We start from the raw sequence: 25,353 nt of genomic DNA, 5'->3' as shown, positions 1-25,353 counted from the left end.
ATTTTTGTTAACTCAGGTAACTATATGCCAGGGACTAAACCTGGCTCCCTTGAAAGAAAAGATTCCCCAGCAGTATCTAGCTATCTATATATATATTGCATATATTTTTTCTCTAAATCTTTCCCCCCCACTGTTTACTAATATCAAAGTGTTGCACACAAAAAAACCTGGATCATCTAAAGCCACCACTGAAATGCAACCATCTTTGCAGTACAATGTGACAACAAGGCAATGGTACACAAAATAATTTTTAGGGCAGGGAAGTGAAAAGTAACTTATAAAATTAGGGGAATTTAGGCAGGCAGAATGCAATGATCTCTTCCATAATTTGGCCATGATGGGTCATGCAATATGATAAACATCAATAATTCATAATGTGTACCAACCATTATCTCACACAAAGTAAGAAGTTTAGTCTAGTTTGACATTGTACCTTGAGGAAACAGACTTCACCATAGAAAATTCTCTATAAAAAGCTTCACTTGTTACATGGGTGTATTCAACCTTGCTGGAAACAGAGAGAGAGAAAAAAGCAGCATTTTCTAAAAATGAGTATATCTAGATGTCAGGTCCAGTTAATTGCCCAATTCTGGGTATACCAGACTCAGGAGTCACTATTCTACAGATTCTATTACAAAACAGAGCCTCAGAATGATGAACACTTGCTTTTGAACCAAAAATGTTTATTCTTTAAACTCAGATGTCTTTTCAACCAGAAAGCTTCTCTGTAACACAGGAAAAGGTCTTTAGACCTCCATATTTATAACTTACCTTACACTGATAGTTTACAAAATTCTAAACATTTTAAAATATTTTGATGAGTAATGTCATTTACTGTGTGCACAGCGCACTTGGAACTTCCATTAATTTAAATAGTAATCCCTGACACAGATGATTTGGGGATTGAGCCCTATACCTCAAATCACCATCCAATTAAAAAGAAAAACCAACCCCTCCCCAACAACCATTATTTTTAAAGGGTGGAAAAAAACCAAACATTGTGGTGCTTCGTATGAACTAAAAAACAAAACAAAAAAACTGATTTCATCCTCCTGACTGGACAGATGTCTTTAACAGCACAGCATAAAGGCTTTAAATTAATTTAACAAATTTTAAAAAATAAAATATCAGTAACAACCATGGAGTGTAAAGTACTATACAAGCTTCTAGCTGCTTCTATCTTGAATCTTACTGAAAGCCTTTAAAAAAAAAACAAACAAAAAAACAAAAAAACCCAAAAACTTATGCCTGACCTTAAAATGTTCTCCAAAGGCAAAATGCTTCCTTTCCCAACTGGAAAATTCACACACTTTTTTGTGCCTTGCTACATCAGAGTGCTTTTGATTCGGCATAGTAGCAATGAGTTTTATGGTAGAACTTTTCTGACAGTTGGGACCCAAAGGGGTTGTCTCTTTGCTTGTTTATATCAAATGAAGAAGTGTCTGACTACAATTACAATTAGATCAGGGGTACCAGACATCCCAATTTTCCAGCATAGTTCTACCAAAGGATTGCTCTCAAGTGTTCTCATAAGAACCTTTCCATGCCAGTTTAATACTGGGCATATTCTCCTTCCCGCTGTTAAAATTTATTTGCAAAGGCTTCCCTGAATCTTTTGCCTTAAACAATTCTCAATATTGACCAAGGGGGTGGGGGAGGAGAAGATTTTCAACTTTGGTAGAGTGTATTTGAGTTGAGTTAAAGCAGAAAGAATAAAAATTAGCGTTTCACCAACATGAAAGTCATTTAGCTTCAAGGTAAACCTCAACTTAGGTTATGGACACTGATGATTATAGAAATCTTCATTACATTTTATATTAAAAGGCGTGGTCCTACATTTCTTTCCCATAAAAAAACCTACTTACTTAAAATTCCTTCATGGTATTTCCTCCAAATTCCATGAAGTGGTGGTAAGCAAGGAGAGGAGAATGAAGAAACTTGGGTTCAGCCCCCAAGTACTGCAGATCTCTCATTATTTCTAGTCAGGAATTTGTGTGTATCAAAATACATATATTTCCTCTCAATCATATTTTAGAATGCATTACACATTTTTACATCTAATATCAGAAGTTTCTGAATGCTTATCCCAGTTTTCTTTTAAGTTCCTATTCCAACTTTTAAACAGTATAAACAGACAACTTGAAGAATAGCTATAAAATGCCTAATAGTCAAGAATGAATATCAAACTAATCTTCACTTCAGCAGCAGCCCACAGAGCTGGTTTTTGCCCATATTTCATTAAAAGTTTTGTTTGCCTTTTTTTTTAAATAAACAAATGAAAGCAGAACTCAAGTTTAAGACACCCGTTGTTATAATAAACAAAAAATAATTTCAAACACTGGTTAAAACCAAAGGTCGAGAATAAAAAAGTAATTTCTCATTAATAGACCAGTGCTCTGCATGTGTTCCATCACTGTTTTCAATTCAGAAATGTAAGAAGGTAAGTGACCCAAGACTGTTCATATTCAACTAAAAATCTAACAATTTTTGGTACCAGTGGCTGTAATCCCACTGCCAGCAATAGGAAAAACAAGTAGTATGAAACCTCGTACCAAGGGGATAAATCCACAAAGCGAAGAATTCAGAGTTAAGGACAGAATACCTTCCTGAACTTAGCTCACTGTGCACTGCTTATTATAAGTAACAGAATGCAGGTGTTTTTTTTCTTGAAAGTATTAAAATCAAAATTCTGAAAAGATAGGTATAATTGGCATAACAGATTGCAACAACTAGAAGTTATACATATACAGTAGCTAGAAAATGCAAAAACATGTGGTTAGCAGATCTGTAAGACAACTTTTGTTTTTCCAGTCATTCTGTATTAAAGTACCTTATAACATTTTAAAGCTGGCTTTTTGACCCAGGAAACTGAAATTTTATTTCACAATATCTTATGATGTACTGTATTAATCAGTAGCATGAAGCAGTTACAGTATTAACAAGGGTGCATATTAACCATTGCAGGAAAGTCACTATTAAGCACTTGGCCAATTTTCAATGGCCTAGAAACTTTTTACTGAAACTTCTACTGTTCAGTAGAAGAACCTCCCCACAAAAATCAAAATCTTATATTTTTAAAATAGGAAAATTGATTCTTTTTATACATTTGCATTCTTAGGCAGAGACTTGGAATGCCATGTCATGTCAAAGAGCATGTTTATGACTAGTTAAATCCTTCTTGGAAGAAAGTTCATAAAGGAAACTGTCAATTTCAATTATAGCATACCAATGGTATTTGCAACAATAATCTTTAACAGTTTGAAAGCCAACAATGTGGAATGTACTAAGAGATGTCTTATATAGAACTGTGGTAGCAATTATTTACCGGTTTAGGTTAGTTTACTGGATTTTGATGTCTAGCTTTTCTGAAGAATCAGTATTCTCTGTAGAAATTAGAAAATTACAAAAAGATACCCACAAAAATAAAAAGGTAGAAATCTCCACTGTCTTTTAAAGTTCAAGTAAAGACATCTTCACAGCATCTCCTTTAGACAATGGCATATTGCTCGTATAAAAGATCTCTTATTCTATAGAAGTCCTGGCAAAGACAGCCTTCCAATCCAATGCGCCCTGTTTCAGTCTGAAACAAAAAACATACTTAAATCTATTATCTTGACAGTGAAGTGGTGAGGGAGATACACAATGCATTGCATATATTCTAGATATTTTTTAAAACATACTTACCCTACGAACAGCCACTAGGTTGTTGCACACAAGCACCCCTCCTACAAATTCAGCTTGAATTCCTTCTCGCAGAAGAACTTGTTTAAAATCAGACAGTCTTGGCTCATTCATGAAAACAGACTGATGTCCAATAACCTTTCAATGAATAAAGTACAAAGAAGAAATCTTCTAAAGATTTTAGTAAAACATTTTTATGAAGCCTTTATAATAAAGTAACTCAGCATACGATTGGGGAAAAAAATATTCTAGGGCTGTCAAGTGATTAAAAAAATTATCGCGATTAATTGCACTATAAACAATAATAGAATATCATTTATTTAAATATTTTTGGATGTTGTCTACATTTTCAAATATATTGTTTCAATTATAACAGAATACAATGTGTACAGTGCTCACTTTATTTTTTATTACAAATATTTGTGCTGTAAAAAAAAATAGTATTTTTCAATTCACTTAAGTACTGTAGTGCAAACTCTTTATCATGAAAGTTGAACATACAAATGTCGAATTATGTACAAAAATTTCTAAAGATAGCTACAGCAGGACCTAAGGTTTAAGAATCTGAAGTGTCTTCCAAAATCTGAGAGGGACAAGGTGTGGAGTCATGCTTTCAGAAGGCTTAAAGGAGCAACACTCCGATGCGGAAACTACGGAACCCTAACCATCAAAAAAGAAAATCAACCTTCTGCTGGTGGCATCTGACTTAGATGATGAAAGTGAACATGCATCGGTCTGCACTACTTGGGTCATTATTGAGCATGGACATGCCGCTGGAATGGTGGTTGAAGCATGAAGGGACATATGAATCAGTGCATCTGGCATGTAAATACCTTGCAATGCCTGCTACAAAAGTGCCATGTGAACGCCTAGCAGCATTTTCTCCTGCAAATGTAAACAAACTTGTTTGTCTGAGTGACTGGCTGAACAAGAAGTAGGACTGAGTGGACTTGTAGGCTCTAAAGGTTTACGTTGGTTTATTTTTGAATGCAGTTATGTGACAAAAAAATAAATCTACATTTGTAGGTTGCACTTTCACAATGAAGAGATTGCATTATGGTACTTGTATGAGATGAATTGAAAAATATTGTTTCTTTTATCATTTTTACAGTGCAAATATTAGTAATAAAATCAACATAAAGTGAGCACTGCACACTTCGTATTCTGTGTTGTAATTTAAATCAAAATATTTGAAAATGTAGAAAAACATCCAAAAATCCATTCAATTGGCATTCTATTGTTTAAAAGTGTGATTAAAACTGAGTTTAATCACGATTAATATTTTAAATCACGAGTTAATTTTTTTGAGTTAATAGTGTGAGTTAACTGCGATTAATCGACAGCCCTAATTTATTTGATTTCCCCTTTGATAGGTGTAATGATTTTAAGAAGGCCTCCTCACTCGCAACTCCTGGTCTCTGCTCGGAGCATGGACCTGCAGGACAGGGCATGGGAAACTCTGGTTTCCTTTTCAAGCTCTGTGATCTTAGCAAAGTCTACTAGGGTGAGATTCTCACCCATACTCAAGCCCTTTTATGCCAGATGAAAGAGCCTGGATCTAGCCAAGAGAGGATTTCCCCCTACATAGGCATTGTGTCAGACAGCCATAAGGCTGCCCTTGTAGGACCTGCTCACAAGCCCTGGGGCAAGGGGTGTGCTGGGAGCGGTGCCCCAACAATCAACACTGTGGTTCATAGCACAGACCAGGGAGGCTGCCATAATTTAGATAGCCCTAGGTGCCTTCCCAAGTTATGCTCCAAGGGATACAGAGGCCCTCAGCAGTACTGGTGTGGGAAGATACAAAGGTAGCAACCTACATCCATCTGGGCTAAGAGTTACAGCACAAGACCTTACCCTTAATATCTGTACGTCTCAGTTTTCTCTTTTTTAAAAGGAGTTAATGATATCTACCCAAATACGCAAAAGTATTTGAGGCCTAAGGACGAAGAGTGCTATTAAGAATTGCACTGTCTGATCTTCTGCTCGTCAGTTAGGTGCTTCTTTTTGAAATGATATTTGTGCATGTGTCTATCTTTAACCTACATATGGTAAGGAAACATTTACCATAGTGTCAGATGAAATTTAAGAGTAAATCCAAGGAGTGTTACTAACTAGGGTTGTCAATTAATCACAGCTAATGCCTGCGATTAACTGAAAACAAAATTAATGCGTTAATTTTTTAAACACATTAATTGCATACCTCTGGGTGGAGGGGAAGGGGAGAAAGGCATTGGCAGTGAAGGGGCTGAAGCCTCAGCTCGGAGCCTGGTGTAGGGGTGGAGGCTTGAGCCTGGAGCCCCATGCAAGCTCCGAGCGAGTCCCAAGCAGGGCTGAAGCCCCAAGCCCCCTGCCTATATTTGAAAATATAGAAAACATCCAAAAATATTTAAATAAATGGTATTATGTTAATGTTTAACGGTGCAATTAAAACTGCGATTAATCGCAATTTATTTTTTTAATCTCAGGATTAATTGCAATTTATTTTTTTTATTGTTTGACAACCCAAATACCAACTGATTTCCAAAGCCACGTATGGTAAGTGCACAGGTCACATAATAAATAGAAAATTTTATTGCATCAGTACCTAGAAGCCCCATCTGAGATTAGGGTCACATTGTGGTAGGCACTGTATATTATATATAATAGAGAGGCATTCTCTGTCTTGAAGAGCTCACATCCTGAACAAAGAAAGCAGTAGCTGTGTAACAACTGTAAAAATCACACTAAGGGCTGGTCTTCAATATGGGGAGATAGACGCTGCTGCAATCAATGCAGCAGCGATCGATTTAGCAGGTCTAGTGAAGACCCGCTAAATCGATGGCAGAGCGCTCTCTGGTCGACCCCGGTACTCCAGCTCTCCGAGAAGAGTAAGGAAATTTGAGAGCATCTCCTGTCGACGCAGCGCAGTGAAGACACTAGGGTAAGTTGACCTAAGCTACATAGCTGGAGTAGCGTAATTTAGGTCGACTTACACCCATAGTGAAAATAAACCCTAAGACACCAATTTACAACACGAACAGTCTGATACTGGAGGCTTTATTCAAGCAAAGCTCCTGACTTTAATGAGACTTTTATCTGAATAAGTCCCGCTTAAAGTCAGGCTTTAAATGTTGAAAAAACTATACCTGCAAATCATCCCCATAAATATAAAACTCAAATCCCCACAAATATAAAAGAGCATGTAGCCAAGGGAAGGCAAAAGCTTTTCTACCTCATGTGGTGGCAGTGGTTCTAGAGTAGGAATGATCTCACTCTCCTCACATACTTCCTTATCATCATCATCAAACAAACTCTTCATAGCCTTTTGCTGTGCTATAACACTGGAGTCAGAAGAAGGCATATCCACTTGCATTTCCAAGTCTTCTCCATCTTCTCTCAGCTCTCCTTCTTCCAGAATGACTCCGGTGTCCACTTTTGAAACCCGCATGTCCAGGACACCATCTATCCAAGCTAGTTCTGCATCTTTCGCTTTACAGAACTGAAGGGAGCTGACCAGAGAATCTTTTAACCTGACCTAAGTTGCACACAGACAAAAACTGTAATGACTTATTTACATAAGCAAACCTGACAGCACATTTCACAGGCTCTTAACACAAAACTTTTTTAAAATTAATAATTTCCCCATTCATTATGACACCATGTTGTTTGGATCCATCACACTCTTTGGAAAAAAAAACCCAGCAATAAGGCACAACACTAAGTGACAGAAGAGTACACACAGCTTGCACCTGACAATTGGTTTGGAAAGCTGCAGATAAAAACAAACCAACGTTAGTGCTCTTTCTTGGTAAAGATAAACAGATCAGACTGTGGCTTTTGAGACAGCAAGATCTTGTTAGGTTAAGGAGAGACTTTCATTGTAACTCTCCTTTTCACATATTTTTAATCTGAAATATTTTTCTGTAGGACAAACTATCCTTGATTGGTCTTGGGATGTTTAAGAATGGTTCCTTCTGCTATTTGAATTATTGCAGAGATTTAAAAAGAAAAAAAAAAAAGCCACACAACTTATCAACTTTACATTAAAATGGCACTTATGTAGCTCTTTACCAGTCATGATGGGAAAACATTAAAAATCTAAACCGTAAGTGACTAAAACATCACTTTTAACCATATTCAACTAGAATCTAAGATTTTAACAGATTCCAGTAAAAACCTGCCTTTTCTGAGACATCACTATTCACAGTAGCATTGTATTCCCAGCCCCAGATGCTGCTGTTGGGATCAAGTGCATGAAGGAGACTTGCAAAGGTTTCATTATAAACACACATCACAATCCTCCCAAAAAACAAATTTGATTTCTTCTTCTGATGCCCCCCCATCTGTTTCTTTTTCAGATGTTAATACTGCAAAGGCATGAACTAGCACTATGCAGAGAGCAGAAAATTTGTTCTGTGACTGATTTTGAAATCTGATTTTCTTCTGAATTAGAATGAGACTTGAAAGTTCTAAAGCTCTCCATAAAGGAAAACTCCAAAAAAAAAGTCTGTTTCAGGTCCATCAAAACATTTTGCAATTTTGACATTTTTTATTATAATACAAAATTATAAGAAGTTTTTTCAAAATGAAAAATCATAATGTTTTATTCCAGAACAGCTGAAATGAGATGTTTCAATACTGTTAGAACTTTACCCTGGTTTTCTAAAAACAAAAACAAAAACCACCCAACAATTTTGAGAAGCATTTCAGTTTGGATTTCCTTTGGAGTTTCTCCAATCAGCTCTCGCATGCTCTCTTTTATACACCGCTCCCTTTAAACTGAGGTATGTACTTTTCTCTCTAGCCCCATTGCCCCTCCATTAGATCTCTGCTTCAAAGCTTAGTTGGAACCATCTATAATGCTGACATGCTCAGGCAATTTCTCTAGTTTTTTTCATGTTACACACACAGAGGGAAACACACACACACACAGTAATGGTATAGTTAAGGTTTTTAGTAAAATTAAGTTGCTCTTACTTGACATGCATATTTTCAGTTACTACTTGGGCTATTTCTTTTGCACCCAAAACTCTTATAGCAGTTTCAATAAGAATTTTGGATATACATGGAATGCAGGACTGGGACTCAAATGGATATCTAAATATAGACAATGTGTTCAGCAGAGCAAGTTGAATGAGATACTTTCCTTTTGCACTTTATAATTGCAGGCTTAAATATGTAATCTTAAACGTCTATTAATGTAGTGATTACATTAATAATGTGTAGGTATAACATATGTAATATCTACAAGATTATAATGGAAATGTTTCCATCTTTCCGCAGAAACAAGTTAATTGTCTTAAGTAGATGTAAGTGCTCATACCATTATCATCTTTCCCTCCAAAAGGCACAGCCAAATAATGACATAATCTGATCAATGTAGAGCTCTCACATCCCTCAGTACTCATACAATTGATGAATTCCACCATCTTACCTGATAGATGTGAGTCTCACTGGTTGCATCTACAGTTTCATGCAGTTTAGGCATATAAACTTTAATATCTTTCCCACCAAAAGCTCTGCAAGACTCTGAAAGGTCCTGGCTGGCCTCAGGTGGACCATGGACAATGATCAACTGTCGTGGCTTCATCTGGTTAATGATTTTTTTAATGGAGTCACCATCTGAGCGTCCTTCATAGTCTATGTATGTAACTCTGGCTCTAATTTGATTTTAAAAGAAAAAAATAATTAATGCTTTGTCCTAAATTTTGAGAGAATAATTATGTTGTCTTATTGCTGTAACACTTGCTTTTCCTTTCCCATTCCCTCTCCTGCCCTATCCCACATCATGTATAAAAGCAGACTAAACTCTTCCGAGTAGGAACCACGAGTCAAATTCTGTCTCACCTCCAGGAGGAGCAGCACAAGAGGTGCAGCCCAAAGGAAGCTTTAAGCCACTTTGTGCCTTCCTGACTTCAAAACAGGCCCCCAGCCTAGTTTAGGCAGCCTAAGGAGGTGGGTCTGTTGTAAGTTACAGAAGCCTCCCCAGTGTTGCTTGCAGCATAAGCCAGAATGGCAGTAGTTATGTGCACTATGCCCCCCAAAATGCCAGAGACTGCAAGAGGAAGAGAGTGGGGAGAAGGACACAGTTGGGCCATATATGGCAGCCCAATGCAGCGCTTGCACCAGTGGAATTCTCCCCCAGCCCTTTAAACCACCCAAGCACCATCTAAGGTGGGGGTGAGGAAGAGAAAGGGGCAAAGTCTTCTTTTGTGTCTTTTCATCTGTGCTACAAGGCACCTAACATCCTTCTGGGTGTCATAAAATAATGATTAATGCTACATTGATGTAGTTTTCTTTCAATTAGTTTTCTTTACAAAAAAGGGATTTAATAGGTGATACTTGAAATACATGCAGCTATTTCAATGATTTTTCTACCCTTTTCACAAACTTGAATATATATATATCTTCCAGTTCCCCAGAAAAATCTCCCTCTGGATTTGGAAAAAAAATAAGCAGCCATCATGAAGTTTCAGCCTGAAAAATATTTTTTTGAGAAAAAACAAACAAACCATAAGCAACTAAACACTGTTCGCAATGCATCAGCCATTTCAATTGTGAATCCCTGACAAACAGTGCCCTCCAGTTTATCTAAAAAAATCACTCACTTTATTTCCATTGATTCTGTTGCTGAAATACATTTGGTAGGAACATCTGATAAATCTTGGTCCATAGGCTCATCTCCATTTGTCAGACCAGATTCTAATTTACTCTTTTCTTCTTCAGTTGCTTGAAGCTCTGGAACTAGGAAATCCTCAGGCCTAATGTTGAATTTTTTAATTATTTTTATTAAAGTAGCACCATGGTTCTAGGTGCTACACAAACCATATTTACTATTACACTATATTACCATTGAGTTGCTTTACAATTAAAAGTATATAAGCTCAGCAGAAATGCTTTTAAGATTACAATATCTAAACATGCTCAAGGATATTTCACCCCAGATTAACTATATTTCTTCCAGATTAATATCTTTTAGATATTCCAATTTCTGGCATTTACATTCAGCCAACAGTCTGCAAGATTCTCTCTATCTTTTTAGTCGGAGTTCCTTAAAAGGCAGATATCCTCTTTGTTGGAAGCCAGCGGTTTCTGTTTTCCCTCCTTTTCATTTTAAAGTTTACAAATCAGACTGTGTAATTTAAACAAAAATCAGGTTCACATTGAACAGAAAAGAATTTAATCACTACTCTCTTCTAGGATAAAAAAGTGCCTAGAGAGGCAGCATGATTTAAATGGCTTGAGCAGGAAGAAAAAAGGAAGAACTTCTTAATTTCATTCCTGGTACTATCACTAATTTTCTGTGGGGCCTACAGCAACTTGTCTTAATTTTTGTCTGTTATCCTTTGTCTAAAGTGGGGATAATACCTACTTCACAGGTCTGTCGCAAGTGCTTCAAAAACAAAATACTATACAAATAATATTACTATTTTTTCCTGAACATACTTGATAATCTCCCCGTATTCATCCCATTTAATTCTTTCTTCTGGGGCTGGAAACATCGGATAAGACTTCTTGGCCTGTTTGAAGAAGCTTCCTTTTCGGCTTCCTTCACCTTTCATCATCAAGTCATGTTTAGTTTTATGCACTGATGGCTGATCAATATCCTCTTCAACATCACTCTCATCACTGGAATCAATATCTACTCTGAAATGTTACCCCAAAATGGATTTTAAGTTATTTTTTTTTAAGTTTCATTTTACACACCCATCCACACACGTATAAAATTTCATTTTAAGTTACATATCAAACATTTGCTGGCCATTGCCTGCATTCAGATGGTCACATGCCCAATTTTGCAATTAATGAACATTTAGAAACATTTAAAATCAGTTATTGCTGAAGAATTAAGATGAGGCAGGCAAGGAGGCTGAAGGTGCTGTAGGCTAGGAGAAGCACATTGTGCAGTAGCAGTGACGACTTCCCCTACTCTGCAAGCACCAGGGGCAGGGGGCTGAACCCTTGGCCCGCTCACTCCACCCCTTCCCCCAAGTCCCCACCCTTAACCCGCCTCTTCCCCCCCCCCCTTGCTCCTCCACCCTCCCTCCCCTGCAAGCGGCAATCAGCTGGCTTGCAGCATTCAGGAGACAGGAGCGAGGACATCGCGCGCAGGCTCCCCCTCCCGTTCTGGAGCCAGGGGAGGGAGGGGGAGCCTTGTGCACCAAGTCCTCGCTCCTCCGCCCCCCCCCCCCCTTGAACGCCGCAAGCCAGCTGATTGCCGCAGGCAAGAGGCGAGGGGAGGAGGGGGAAGGCGCTGATCCGCGGGGTCTGCCGGAGGGCGGGAGGTGGAGGGAGGGGGTAAAGGGGGCGGGTGTAGGGGAGCTGATAGGGGGGCTGCCAGCTGTTGACAAAGCAGGCAGCCAAAACAACCTTATAGCGAAGTATTGCACAAACTTTAAATGGAGCATGCTCTGTCATTGAGCAGGGACGTAAGATCGAAACAACGTTAAGCGAGAGGACGTTAAGTGAGGGAGTTACTGTATTTTCATCTATGGAAGCTACAATTTTCAGCTATTTCCAAAAGGTAGTAAGGTATATTGGTTACTTGAAAGCTGTGTCTTTGGCATTAAGAGCCCACTGCATTAATAAGAAATATACTTACTCTTTGGACTGTTCTAACTTTTTAGCTGCTTCTTTCTTTAGTTTCTCCTTTTCTAGGTACTCCTCAAGTTCCTTCCCTTCAAGTTTGACACGTTTCCTCAACTAAAAAGAAAAAGTGTGTGTGTGTGTGTGTGTGTGTGTGTGTGTGTGTGTGTGTAAAAATATAAGGAGGGGAAAAACTGCATTAGAGTAAGCAACTTCAAACAAGCTGTAACTTTTATTTGGAAGTTTTAATACCCCTTCTATTGCACCGATTAAAACTTTTACCCGGTCATAATCAGTATCAGGATACCAAAGTGATTAAGGCTACATTCTGCCACCCACATGGAGTTCAGTAGTAACTTACTCTAAAATATAAATAAAATCCCTAGTACTGCGGAAATTGAGCAAATATAGCATTACCATGCTTAACAATAAAATAGTTATAGTAAAACTGTATTAAAAATCAACTGATTCACTTTGCAAAACTCCTAAATTGAAACTGATCTTCATTTAGTAACTTACAGTGGGGGAATTATTTTTTCCCCTTCTTTCAGTAACTGAACAGGGCAAAAATTCACCCCCAAATAATATCTGGTGTTAGTATTCTGGTTTTCCTGTCTTTGCAACTGACAAACAAGAGCAGAATGTCAAACTTGAATACTATTATAGGGAACAGTAGCAAATTTTGCTCTGGCTTTAAAGAAGGCATACGACAGTATACGTTTTTCTAAATAATGCTGTATCCCAAGGTCAATAATGCATTTAGTGTCATTCTATGCTTTTAGGAAATTATAAAAGAAAGCTGCAGAATCTATATGGGAATTGCTAAAGAACCCCTTTAAAGTCACAGATGTGTACACTCCCATAAAATTTGGCAGGTAGAATCATGAGCAGGTGTAATATGAAAAATGACTGAAATCAGCTGTATAAGTCAACTATTCCCTTTTATTTTCCACCCTTCATTTTCTTTTTAAATTTCTTGTGTTATATAAACCTCACTCAGCTTGACTTTCTTTTTCCAAAAGATTTTTTTGTCCAAATAAGCTAATGTACCTTGCCATCTAAACATCGACAGGAAACTGTACAATTACTTTCTGTTTACTGTAACATGGGTGCGCTTCTATGATTTGAAAGGTATTTTTAGCAATTTCTATGCTTATGCTACAGATTTTATAACCTTGCCCTTCAGCTAATATATTATAATTCCCTACCATAAAATCTACTTTTGATCTTATTCTTGTTTGACGATGCCATGCTTAACTGTAACTACAGTTTGACATGTCAGGAAATAAGTGGCTTAAGAATTCTCTCAGCAACTAGACAAAATTTTCAATAGTACAATCAGAAAAGAAATTTAAGCTAGGTCTTGCACACACTGACACAGTTGTAAACATCAGAAAATCTGAACTGTAACGTATTTCCTTACCTCTATATCTATAACTTTTTCAGAAGGGTTATCTATAAGAAATCGTGCTAGCGTCCCAGGTGTGGTCCTATAAGTTAAAATGACAGAGTTTTTGGAATCCTGACACCACTGTATAAAGAGATCTCTTGAAAACCCACATTCCAAATCAGGCTGGCTGGCAAGCACGACTTTTGGGCTAGGCACTCGAGCCAGGTCAGAAAGACTATGACATAATGAGAGATGACGGAATTGAAATGGATTGTTCCTCTTGTCTTCAAAACACCTCATCAGTTTGTCACTCATCCATTCAACCTAAGGGGGGTATTGGAAAAAAGTGCTAAGTCATCTGTAAGATTTTTACATGGTACTTTGTAATAACTAAAACTGATGTACAAACTCGATACTTGTACTTGACAACATTAAAAAATGCTCTTCTAGAGATTCTCAAGTTGACGGGTGCAGTATGCACACACATCAAATCAGTCTCTTTACTAATACCTCTTTGTGGGCAATCACATATCATGTATAAAAATTAAATATTCTTTATCACACCTGCAACATAGGCTAACAGATCATGTGGTACAAAGAAAATGGATTTCCCTATCTATCAAGTCATACTACTGGCAGTATTCTGGTTGTATATTACTTGATGGAGGGAATTTAGATCATGAGTGCCCACTCTGAAATAGGGAAGTCAGACCAGTAACACAGAAATTTTTCTTCCTGTTAAACAGAACTACATGTCCTTATATAAGCCTACTGTTATCAAGCAGCATTAAGAATGAAAATAATTAGCCCCTTCATAATTGTATTTTAATATCAGAACACACCTGTGATTTAGAAAACTCCACTACATTGTAGCTGACATTATTTAAAAGTGCTAAAGAGTAGACTCCTAATCCTGCATCTTTTGTTCTCCAAATCTGATCAAGAAGTTGGGCAAGTTCCAGAACTCTGCCTGCTGTATCCACGGCTATTAACACATTTCCATCACCTCGCAACGTCTCCAAGACATTGGCTGGAGTGGGATGGGAGGGGAGAAATAAAAAAATAAATAAAATCAAGTAGCTGCACATTGAACCACAATTAGAAGAGAAGAAAGATTTTTATTTTCTCTACCAAACATCAACTATAATCAGAGGAAAACTAAAGTCAAAGATTAACTGACAATAAGCAGCACTGAAAAATCTCGGCTTCAAAGAGATATTGATGCACAATTCCCATTTTGGGAGCTGTGCCCCTTTTATAGAGCTTTGAAAGGCTCAGTCTTAATATTTAATAGTAATTTCTTTTTTTAAATCCATTTTAATGATTTTTTTTAAATGAAGCACAAAGAACTATTGAAATTTACTTCCTTATCTCACAGGAACAGATAAGCTAAGGCTAGATCAAAACATGAAGTCTTTGAATCAATTTTAGCAAGCATGACTCAATCACTTCTTATCCGAAAATATGTTTATTCACAGGATCACTAGTGTTAGAAAAAATAAAAATAAATCAGAAACTTAAAAGAAAATTAAAGATTCTCAATTTTCATGTATATTGCATTTGTTGTAGAAGTTTATAACTCAATTGAAAAAGAATTACTACTGCTTTAACTGATTTGGCAAAATACATACTTAACAGTTGTTCATCTCTTTGCTTCCGTCTGGGTTGTACATAAGTAGCATTAAAGGAATCTGTGATAAGCAGCGAAGGCCTGCTCAACATTTCCAGAGAACATCCATTTAAATGGCTGAAGAAAAAGAAGTTAGGCCACACAAGTTCAGTTTTTGTATTTCTAACAACAAGGCAAAAAAAGTCATAAGATAGTTCTCAATGTGATAGTTTTCAATGTGCAGAACTGGCATTCCCCATTATTTGGCATATTTTCAATTAGATTCTTACTGTCTTTTAATAAACAATAACAAAAAACCTTGAAAAACCCACTCTATCGTAGGAATCGGATGATATTTCTTAAGAGAAAATGTATTAGAACATGGATGATCTGGCTTCATAACCATGTACTTATGCCATGTTTAGAAAGAAGAGTTTTTTGTTAGGCCAAAAGCATGGCACTTCACCCTGCTTTCATCTTCTACTTGTCATGCCTTTCCTTCCCCGAAACCTCTCACTACCCCTTAAATTTAGTTTAAGACAAACAAACCCCAAATAATTTGTTTTAAGTCTGCAAACTTCTTCCACTCTGATTTTATTCTTGTCAAAGGGACAAATGGAGACACATTTTAATTTAAAACAAAATCTTCCTAAAGCAACACAGAATATAATCTCTCTTTTTTGTGGGAGTGGGGGGAAGAGAAGGGAGATTTGCCCTCTTCTCTTTTTAAAGGATCTTAAACATTTTCAGAATAATCTAAATATAATTATTTCCTCATTTTAAGCACCAAGTCACCTATGTACTTTTTTTCATTGTCTAAGAAATGCCTGTCCCATTTCACTTATTCTTGAATTACTTCTTTATGAGACCAGCTGTGAATACTCCTACAAGCAAAAATTGCCCTGTAATCACATTTTGATCAAAGGAGAAAATTAACACTGCAATTTCCCACAAATATAAATCTAAGATTCAAACCCTCCTTCTCCCCCCACATTACCCCCCCCGCCACACACACACTGAAGCCTTTGGTATCTGCATTTTGTACCTAGATTACTATGCAACATTTATGTCTGTCCTGACTCCCACCGCATCTGCAGTCTTGATTACAAGTTGGACCATATATTGGCATTCAGGGGCTCATTAGCATGGTTGTTTTTCCCCTGATAAAAGGGACAGTTATTTATCATTGTCTTAGTCTTCTTCTTAGAAGATTGCTTCTTTTTATTTTTATTAAAAAAAGAGACACTATTTATATTTTTTATTCTCCTTTTTCAACTGGGAGGAGAGATATCCCCTCCTCTCCCCAACGGTAGCACTGCACATTTTCTGTTTCAAAACTTACAATTAAATTGAAAACAGGATTTGAGAAGGAGGAAACAGAGACCTTACTGCTCTGTTGTACATAGCCATCATCAAATCCAGCTATTTTAGTTGAAGTGAAGTTTGCAATCTTAAATACTTGCACTGGCATGAAATATTATCAGGCACTGTTAAATTATATTGCAATACTAACTGAAATTTGAAAAAAAAAATGATTTGCTGTGTTGTACATACATCTCCCTCTTGTGGTTGAAGTCAACAGCATAAACAATTTCTTCTTCTCCATCTTTGACAATCTTCCAAATTGTGCCTCCTATCATGTGACCAGCCGGCAGTGGTGTAATAGAAAGACCATGCCCTTTCCCTATAGGAACAATATTGTAACCTCTCAATATTTCAGATATAGCATGCATATTACAATACATTATCCCAACCACAAGGCAGTTTGAAATAAATCACTAACCCAGAGTTACTAGTGAGGGAGATCAGAAATCATTATTCCCTCCAGCCTGACTACTAACAACAGTGTAAGGTTCCAGTATTCCCTGTGATTAAGGATTCTTCCCCATGTGGCCTCCGGGAAATGGAGAGCTGGGAAAGGTACACCAATCTCAGGTTAAGTTTGTTCCAGTTGTGCTGCATTGCCCATGAAAACAGGAGGAAAAGAAACACACAACTGGCAGCACTTTTTGCCAGTTATTCTATGAACATAACACACAAACCACACTGGTGAAATGCAGCCATCTCTGGGGTAGAGAGTGGTTGCATTTACCCACTCTCTACCCCAGAGATGCAATATTACAGAGCTAACAGCAAGTGAACAGCAAGCTTTAAATAATTAAAGTTTCTAGGAAATTACAGAAGGTGCATGTAGTTACACAGATTAGAAATCAGCCAGACCATGAGCGGACACACAAATTTCTTATGAAAAATATCAGGAAATGTGTTTCTAGTGTGCCACAGTATAGGTAATATACTACTTATCTGCACGGAAATACTCTTAGAATTGATGACAACACACAAGTGTGGTCATGCAGCAGGAGAGGGAAAGATGGAACATAACTTAGCCTGTAACCAGCACAAACATTCTAATCTTAGAAGTGTCCAGCACACACTCTCTGAACTCATTTACATTACAAATATGACAAGTCAGGGGACCCAGTTATAAGACAGTTCAAATTTTACATGTATTCTCATTGGCTTAGTTAGTGTGGCCAGGACTTAACTTTGTCCCAATAAATGTGTTAATGCCTTAAACCAGTGGCTCTCAACCTTTCCACACTACTGTACCCCTTTCAGGAGCCTGATTTGTCTTGTGTATTCCCAAGTTTCACCTCACTTAAAAACTACTTGCTTACAAAATCAGACATAAAAATACAAAAGTGTCACAGCGCACTATTACTGAAAAACTGCTCTCTCATTTTTACCATATAGTTATAAAATAAATCAATTGGATTATAAATATTGTACTTATATTTCAGTGCATTGTACATAGAGCAGTATAAACAAGTCATTTTTTGAAAATTTAGTTTGTACTGACTTTTCTAATGCTTTTTATGTAGCCTGTTGTAAAATTCAGCAAATATCTAGATGAGTTGATGTACCCCCTGGAAGACCTCTGCGTACCGCCAGGGGTAGAAATACCCCTGGTTGAGAACCACTGCATTAGACTACTATAATTTGAGCAGAAATCTCCAACACTCCTGTCCATTTCCTGAAGAACTTGCTTTTCTGTTTTTATTTGTGCTCCTTTTCACTTGAGGAAAATATGTAAGCAACTGTCAATAATGTTGCCTTCAATTAGCTAGCAACAAGATGTATTTTAGAGATGTGGAAGGTATCAGAAAAATAAAGATGAGAAATAAAACATAGGATAGGACAGTCAAATTCAATTCGGCATAATCCTTACTAACTTCAATGGGAGTTGGGCCTTTTTCTGAAATGTAATCATTGGGGCAGAGCCTCAGCTGGGGGTGGAGCTATGACAGCTTACACCAATGAGGATCTGTTACTTTGTGGTGCTACTGATCCACTTTTAGTGAGTCAGAGGACCTATGCCAAGTACTCTCCTCAAAAAAGCAAACTCCAGTTCAAAATGAAAATGCACAGTAAATCCATTAAAAGACAAGTCAGTTTCTGCATCTTTTGCTGTGTTTTTACCTTTCAAGTTCACAATCTGAGAGAACTTGAGCTGCTGTATTTTATCAAAAGCTGCATCTACATCATCCAATGTAAAGAGAGTGAAATCTTCTGTATTGTGGCGAGACTAACACAAAAAGGAAACAAAGGAAAACATATTAAAAAACCCAAAAATCATCTTATATGAAACAGTTTAATAAATTAAATACATGTGAAAATGAGAAATAAAATATACCTGATAGAGATCATACATAAACATTTGTCCCATTTTATACACAGGAATGGTTGCATAAATAGCACAATTTAAACCCATTTTTCCAACTGCATATGGGAGAGCACCAAGATGTAGAGGATCAGGGTGAGAAAGTAGCACTGCATCAACCTGGTGTACATATCTAGGAGGGAAAAGGAAATATACGTGAAAAAAATTACTGAAAAAAAAAAAAAAAAAAGAAAGCCTATTTGTGGTAACATCAAGTGCAAAACTGAAATGCCAAGCAGAAAAAAAATCACTCAGTTTATCCCCAACAGAATGGGGACTTTGAACTAAGGAAAAGTTTTAATAACTGTTATAAAAAATAAAGATTAAGGATAAAATTTTAAGAAGCTCTGAAGTGACTTAGGAGCCTAAGTGCCCAAGTCGTTTTTCAAAATTGAACTTAGGATCCCAAGTCACTTAGAGTAAATGTTTCAAAAGTGTCTAATTTCCTAATTTGGCAAACTCCAAACTCACAGGAATTGCATTACTACTATTTCAGACAAGTGATAAATAGTAAGATAAGGGATTAAAATATTTCCAAATTGAAATAGCTTGAATCCAGTATTTAAACAGATTTAGTATGCTATTTCCCTTAGCTTTTCGCAAAACTAGTTTTCCAAAGCTCTTTGAAAACTATACACAATTATTTATGACTGTTTGGTTGGCTCTGGAACATGAATACTTCTAGCTGTACCATGCCAACCTGACATTTTAATGTAATATTTTCTTTCTCCTCCAGAATGATTATGCTTGTTTAGTGCTTATTTGTATTACAATTATAAATCATAAAACGTGAGATGACTTAATATCCTTGCTAGATAATTGAATGGCTAACATTATCAAAAGATTTTAAGAAACATTACATTTATTAATTGTGAAATTAAATTAGCCTAGGACTCAGGGCCCAAGTCTACAGCCTTTACTCACTTGAATAGTCCCATTTAAAAAAACAGGAGTAAAGGCTACAGAATCAAGTGCCAAATCTGTAAAAGCCAAATTAAAAAAATATCTATTTAAAGAAAGAGGAAGAGGTCAAATGTAAATATTTCAAACAACAGTAAGTGGCTCGATTGTTTTTAAAAAGTAAGAAAATCGATTCTTTGACCTACTGGCTAAACATTTTATAAAAACAGAGACATCTTGAACAACAGACAAGTGAAAAAAATGTTTTATTCTGAAATGCTAACAGCATGTTTATTACCCATATTTGAGTAGCACATGTAGCAGGAAAACCCTTTTGTTGAAGAATAACTGTCTCGTTCAAGAAACTTTTCAAAATATTAAAGGCCATATTGCAATTATTGTATCATAATGTGTACTTGAAAGATTTTAATGTGGGATGATGCTATGAATAGTGATAAAAATTGGCATTGTGAGGATTTTATGTTCTCTCAGGAACTTCCATATTTAGACCCCCATCTTGTAATCACAGGGAGTACAGGATGACCCCTTTCTGCACATGCACAGAACCATCATTGAATTAAATGGGGTTCAGTGCAAGAGCCCACCTGTATGCATTTGCTGCAGAACTGAGGTCTAACTTGCTCAGTTTAAAACACAGATTTTTTTTTTCCTGACTGCCCAAACACCCGATAGCAGGTGAGGGTCAAACTGTTTTCTTTCTGGCTTATACATGATCAGCAGTAAGAGTCTACTATTTGTATTTAGTTAATTCTGTTGATAATTAAGGCTATGTTTTAGTCACAAGTATTTTTAGTAAAAGTCATGAACAGGTCACAGGCAGTAAACAAAAATTCACTGCCTGTGACCTGTACATGACTTTTACTAAAAATATCTGTGACTAAAACTTGGGAGGGAGGCCGCAGGTGCTGGGGAAAGTGGTTCAGGACCCTTGCTGGTGCTGGGGGGGGTGAGGTGGGGAAGGTTGACAGAGCCTCCATACCCGGTCCCATGTCCCCGCAGCTCCTAGGCAGTGCAGGGGCATAAGCACTGGCTGCCGCAGCTCCCATTGGCCAGGAACCCCAGCCAATCGGAGCTGCGGGGGCGAGACCTGTGGGCACAGGCAGCGCGGAGCCAGTTCCCCCAGTTCGCCTGGGAGCTGCAGGGCCATGCCAGTGGGAGCCCCCCACCCTGAGGTAAGTGCCCCCAACGCTCTACCCCTAGTCTGAGTGCCCTCCCACACACCCAAACTGTTGTTGCTGGCCCAGGGGCTGCCCATTTTGGGCAGCCCCTGAGCCAGACCCAGCCACTGCAGAAGTCATGGAATCCATGGCCTCCCTGACAGACTCGCAGCCTTATTGATAATACATAGGCCAGAATTGACCCAAGTTAAGTATCTCATAGCTGTATATATTGGATCTGCAGGGCTATTAGATATAAAAAAAATTATATTTATGTAACGAATGCAAGTTGATATAACTCAGAATACACACAGAGCAAATCTATTTATTAAAAAGGTTTTAGAAGAGTGATTTTCCCCATCATATATGCAATTTTAAACAGAAAACAAAAATTTTGGATTTTTATTCTACATCATGAGCATAAAATATCATGCTTTAAAACATGCAGTAATGTGTTTTCAGGGCTTTTATTAAAAAAAAACCCAAAGGATAAGCAATTACTTACTTCCTTAGAGAATCGATGATATCCATTGAAAAATTCTCATCCCAGCCACAGTCCAATAAAAAACGAAACTCGTCTACCTGCAGCAGATAGCAGAGAGCAGATTCCTCCTGCACCCCTGAGAGCGTAGTCAACTTGATAATGGAGGTCATTTTGCTGTCCAAATGTCTGCTTACCAAAACAACTATTTTAAAAAGAAAAAAAAATGTAAACATCTAATACAAAAGAAGTTTGTATTTAGATATTTAGACCAACTGTTATTTTATCATTTGTGTAAACATATGCAAGTCAGTAATAATTCTGTATTATTATTATTACTAGATAATACCTCATTATCAATTACCAGAAATTCTACTGACACTATTATTTGAGCTGCTGTATTTTAAATACAAACACAGAAAACAATCTCTTATTGTTCTGAGATTGGGATTGTTTTCAGATACTTCCCTAAAACCTAACAAATGTTACTGATGTCAACAATCAAAAATGTTGCAAGTCAATGTATGGCAACTTCCTATTTAAAAGGGATTGTTCATTAAAAGAGAGCTGGATGGAGATAAACAGACATACACAAGCTTCCACTGAAGATGAAGAGAAAGGCAGATTGACAAAGAAACAGAAAAAGCCTGAGAAACTAGATCATAGAAGTGTAGGACTGGAAGGGACCTCAATAAGTCATCTAGTCCAGTTCCCTGCACTCAAGGCAGGACTAAGTAATAACTAGACCATTCCTGACAGATAATTTTCTAATCCAGTGGTTCTCAAACTTCATTGCACCGCGACTCCCTTCTGACAACAAAAATTACTACACAGGGCGGGGGGGCAAGCCCGAGCCCCGACACCCCATGGAGGGAGGCTGTAACCTGAGTCTTGCTGCACAAGGCCCAGCAAGAGAACTAGATAAATTCATGGAGGTTAAGTCCAATAATGGCTATTAGCCAGGATGGGTAAGGAATGGTGTTCTTAGCCTGTTTGTCAGAGGGTGGAGATGAATGGCAGGAGAGAGATCACTTGATCATTGCCTGTTAGGTTCACTCCCTCTGGGGCACCTGGCATTGGCCACTGTTGGCAGACAGGATGCTGGGCTGGATGGACCCTTGGTCTGATCCAGTATGGCCTTTCTTATGTTTTATGTGTTCTTAAGTATAACACCAGCTCTGGTGACTGCACTAAAACAGCGCCACAACCCAGTTTGAGAACCGCTGGACCTGTTTTTAAAAACTTCAAAAACAAAGATTCCACAACCTCCCTGTGCAATGTTTCAGTGCTTAACTTCCCTGACAGTTACAAAGTTTTTCTAATACCCAACCTAAACCACCCCCGCTGCAATTTAAGCCCATTGCTTCTTGTCCTATCCTCAAAGGTTAGAGAACAATTTTTCTCCCCCCTCCTTGTAACAAACTTCTATGTCCCCTCTCCCCACATCTTCTCTTCTCCAAACTAAACAAACCCAATTTTTTAGTCTTTCCTCATAGGTCATGTTTTTCTAGACCTTTAATCATTTTTGTTGATCTCTTCTGGACTTTCTCCAGTTTGTCCACATCTTTCCTGAAATGCAGCACCCGGACCTGGACACAATACTCCAGTTGAGGCCATATCAGCATGGAGTAGGGTGGAAGAATTACTTCTTGTGTCTTGCTTATAACACTCCTGCTAATACATCCCCTTTTTTTGCAACAGTGTTAAATGGTTGACATATTTAGTTTGTGATCCACTATAATCTCCAGATCCCTTTCCACAGTACTTCTTCCTAGGCAGTAATTTCATATTTTGTATGTCTGTAATTGATTGTTCCTTCCTAAGTGGAGTATTTTGCATTTGTCCTTACTGAATTTCATCCTATTTACTTCATACCATTTCTCCAGTTTGTCCAGATCACTTTGAATTTTACAGTTGAACCTCAGATTTATGAACATCTTGGGAGTGGAGGTTGTTCGTAACTCTGAACAAAACATGGTTGTTCTTGCAAAAGTTTACAATGTACATTGACTTAATACAGCTTTGAAAATTTATTATGCACAAGAAAAATGCTGCTTTTAACCATCTTAATGTAAATGAATCAAGCACAGAAAGAGTATCTTATCAAATCTTTTTTAAAAAAACTTTCCCTTTATATTTTTAGTAGTTTATATTTACCACAGTACTGTACTTGCTTTTTTTTTTTTTGGGGGGGGGGGGGGGAGGAGTAGCTCTGGTGCTGCCTGACTGCATACTTCTGGTTTCAAATGAAGTGTGTGGTTGACCGGTCAGTTTGTAACTCTGGTGTTCATAACTCTGAGGTTCTACTGCAATCCTATCCCCTAAAGCACTTGCAACCCCTCCCACCTTGGTATCAAACTTTATACGTGCACTCTCTATGCCATTATCTAAATCATTTATGAAGATATTGAACAGAACTGGACCCAGGACCGATCCTGCAAGACCCCACTAGATATCCCCTTCCAGTTTCATTAAGAACCACTGATAACTACTCTCTGGGAATAGTTTTCCAACCAGTTATGCAGCCAACTTATAGCTCCAGCTAGGTTATATTTCCCTAGTTTGTTTATGAGAAGGTCATGCAAGACAGTATCAAAAACCTTCCTAATGTCAAGATATACCACATCTTACTCTTGAGGAAATTCTGCACCAAAAAATTAAAAATTCTGCACATTTTAAAACTCTGCATATTTTGTCAATAAATGTACAGGCTCTAACATGGCAGTCGGGAGCACTTGCCACTGGCTGCATGGAGGTGGGAGATCACCCTGCAGCGCCCCTCCAGAAACAAACTCAGCAGTGATGCTCCTCCTGACCCTCACACAGTGCAAGGGCTTTGCCTATCCCACAAACAGCCCAGAGTCATGCTCCTCCACACCAGATGAACCAAGATAGCAAGCAAGAGGGGCATCGTCTCTCACACATACCCACTGGTCCCCAATCCAGGTGTGAGGCAGGCAGGCTCAGACCTGCAGGACCCAAGTGTGGAGGGGGATCCAGAAGTGGGGTGAGGGAGTACTATGTGGGACAAGCTGGATGTGGGGGGGCTCAGTGGAGTGGTCCCTAGTCTCTGTTTGCCAGAAGCTGGGAACGGGCAACAGGGGATACATCACTTGATGAATCCCTATTCCGTTCATTCCCTCTGAAGCACCTTGGCCAATATCGGAAGACAGGATTCTGGGCTAGATGGACCTTTGGTCTGACCCAATATGGCTATTCTTATGGTCTGAGTGTGAAAGGGGTGGGGGCGTAACTAGATGCAGAGGGGCTCATTGGGGGGGTTCCCAATGCAGAGAGAATGGGACTCTGCAGAGGGGTCCAGGTGAAGATGGTTGGGGCTCAGCAGGGAGGTGCGGGGGAGATGGGAATCAGAAGAGAGGGTGTGAGAGGTTCAGAGAGGGGGTCCAGGTGCTGGGGCAGGAGTCCGGGTGCAGCTTGGTTGAGTCTCAGTCAGTTGGGGGTCCAGATACAGAGCTTGTTAGGATGGTCCAGGGAGAAGTCCATTAGGGTGGGGGCTCAACAGGGGCTGGTATGGATTCAGGGGCGGCACTCCAGATGCAGTGGGACGGAATCAACCGGGTGGAGGTTCAAGCGCAGGTAGGGCAAGGCTCAGCAGGCAAAGGTATGAAGAGATCTGGATGCAGGGGGGTTGGGCGGACAGGGGAGCAGGTCCCCATACAGTGACCCCCCACTCCCATGGCTGAAGGAATGATGGGGGCAGGAAGTGGGGACGCAGAGCTTCCTGCAGCCAGGAGAGGTTTCTGGGGGTGGGTCTGACCCAGCCCCAGCCACTACTTGTGAGGGAAGAGGAAGTTCTGTCCTCCCCAG

The 25,353-nt window shown here is 38.4% G+C and overlaps 1 protein-coding gene across 1 annotated transcript in view; it reads right to left on the bottom strand.

Moving 5' to 3' along the window:
- Window positions 1–666: 666 nt before the first annotated feature.
- The window catches only part of CPSF2 (cleavage and polyadenylation specific factor 2), a 28,322-nt gene continuing 3,635 nt past the window's right edge, over window positions 667–25,353 (bottom strand). The window contains exons 2-15 of the mRNA XM_054026751.1: window positions 21,550–21,730; window positions 18,940–19,099; window positions 18,726–18,831; window positions 16,800–16,929; window positions 15,268–15,383; window positions 14,479–14,666; window positions 13,670–13,960; window positions 12,263–12,363; window positions 11,107–11,307; window positions 10,269–10,421; window positions 9,095–9,320; window positions 6,893–7,195; window positions 3,685–3,819; window positions 667–3,580 (exon numbers count right to left, since the gene is read on the bottom strand). Of these exons, the coding sequence (XP_053882726.1) occupies window positions 3,488–3,580; window positions 3,685–3,819; window positions 6,893–7,195; window positions 9,095–9,320; window positions 10,269–10,421; window positions 11,107–11,307; window positions 12,263–12,363; window positions 13,670–13,960; window positions 14,479–14,666; window positions 15,268–15,383; window positions 16,800–16,929; window positions 18,726–18,831; window positions 18,940–19,099; window positions 21,550–21,698 (2,352 nt within the window). The 5' untranslated portion in view covers window positions 21,699–21,730 and the 3' untranslated portion in view covers window positions 667–3,487. The remainder of the gene's footprint in view (window positions 3,581–3,684; window positions 3,820–6,892; window positions 7,196–9,094; window positions 9,321–10,268; window positions 10,422–11,106; window positions 11,308–12,262; window positions 12,364–13,669; window positions 13,961–14,478; window positions 14,667–15,267; window positions 15,384–16,799; window positions 16,930–18,725; window positions 18,832–18,939; window positions 19,100–21,549; window positions 21,731–25,353) is intronic.

The sequence above is a fragment of the Malaclemys terrapin genome, chromosome 4 (genome assembly GCF_027887155.1).
Source record: "Malaclemys terrapin pileata isolate rMalTer1 chromosome 4, rMalTer1.hap1, whole genome shotgun sequence".
NCBI classification, from domain to species: domain Eukaryota; kingdom Metazoa; phylum Chordata; order Testudines; family Emydidae; genus Malaclemys; species Malaclemys terrapin.
The sequence above is the reverse complement of the archived record's forward strand: the minus strand, read 5'-3'. Positions and strand labels throughout refer to the sequence as shown.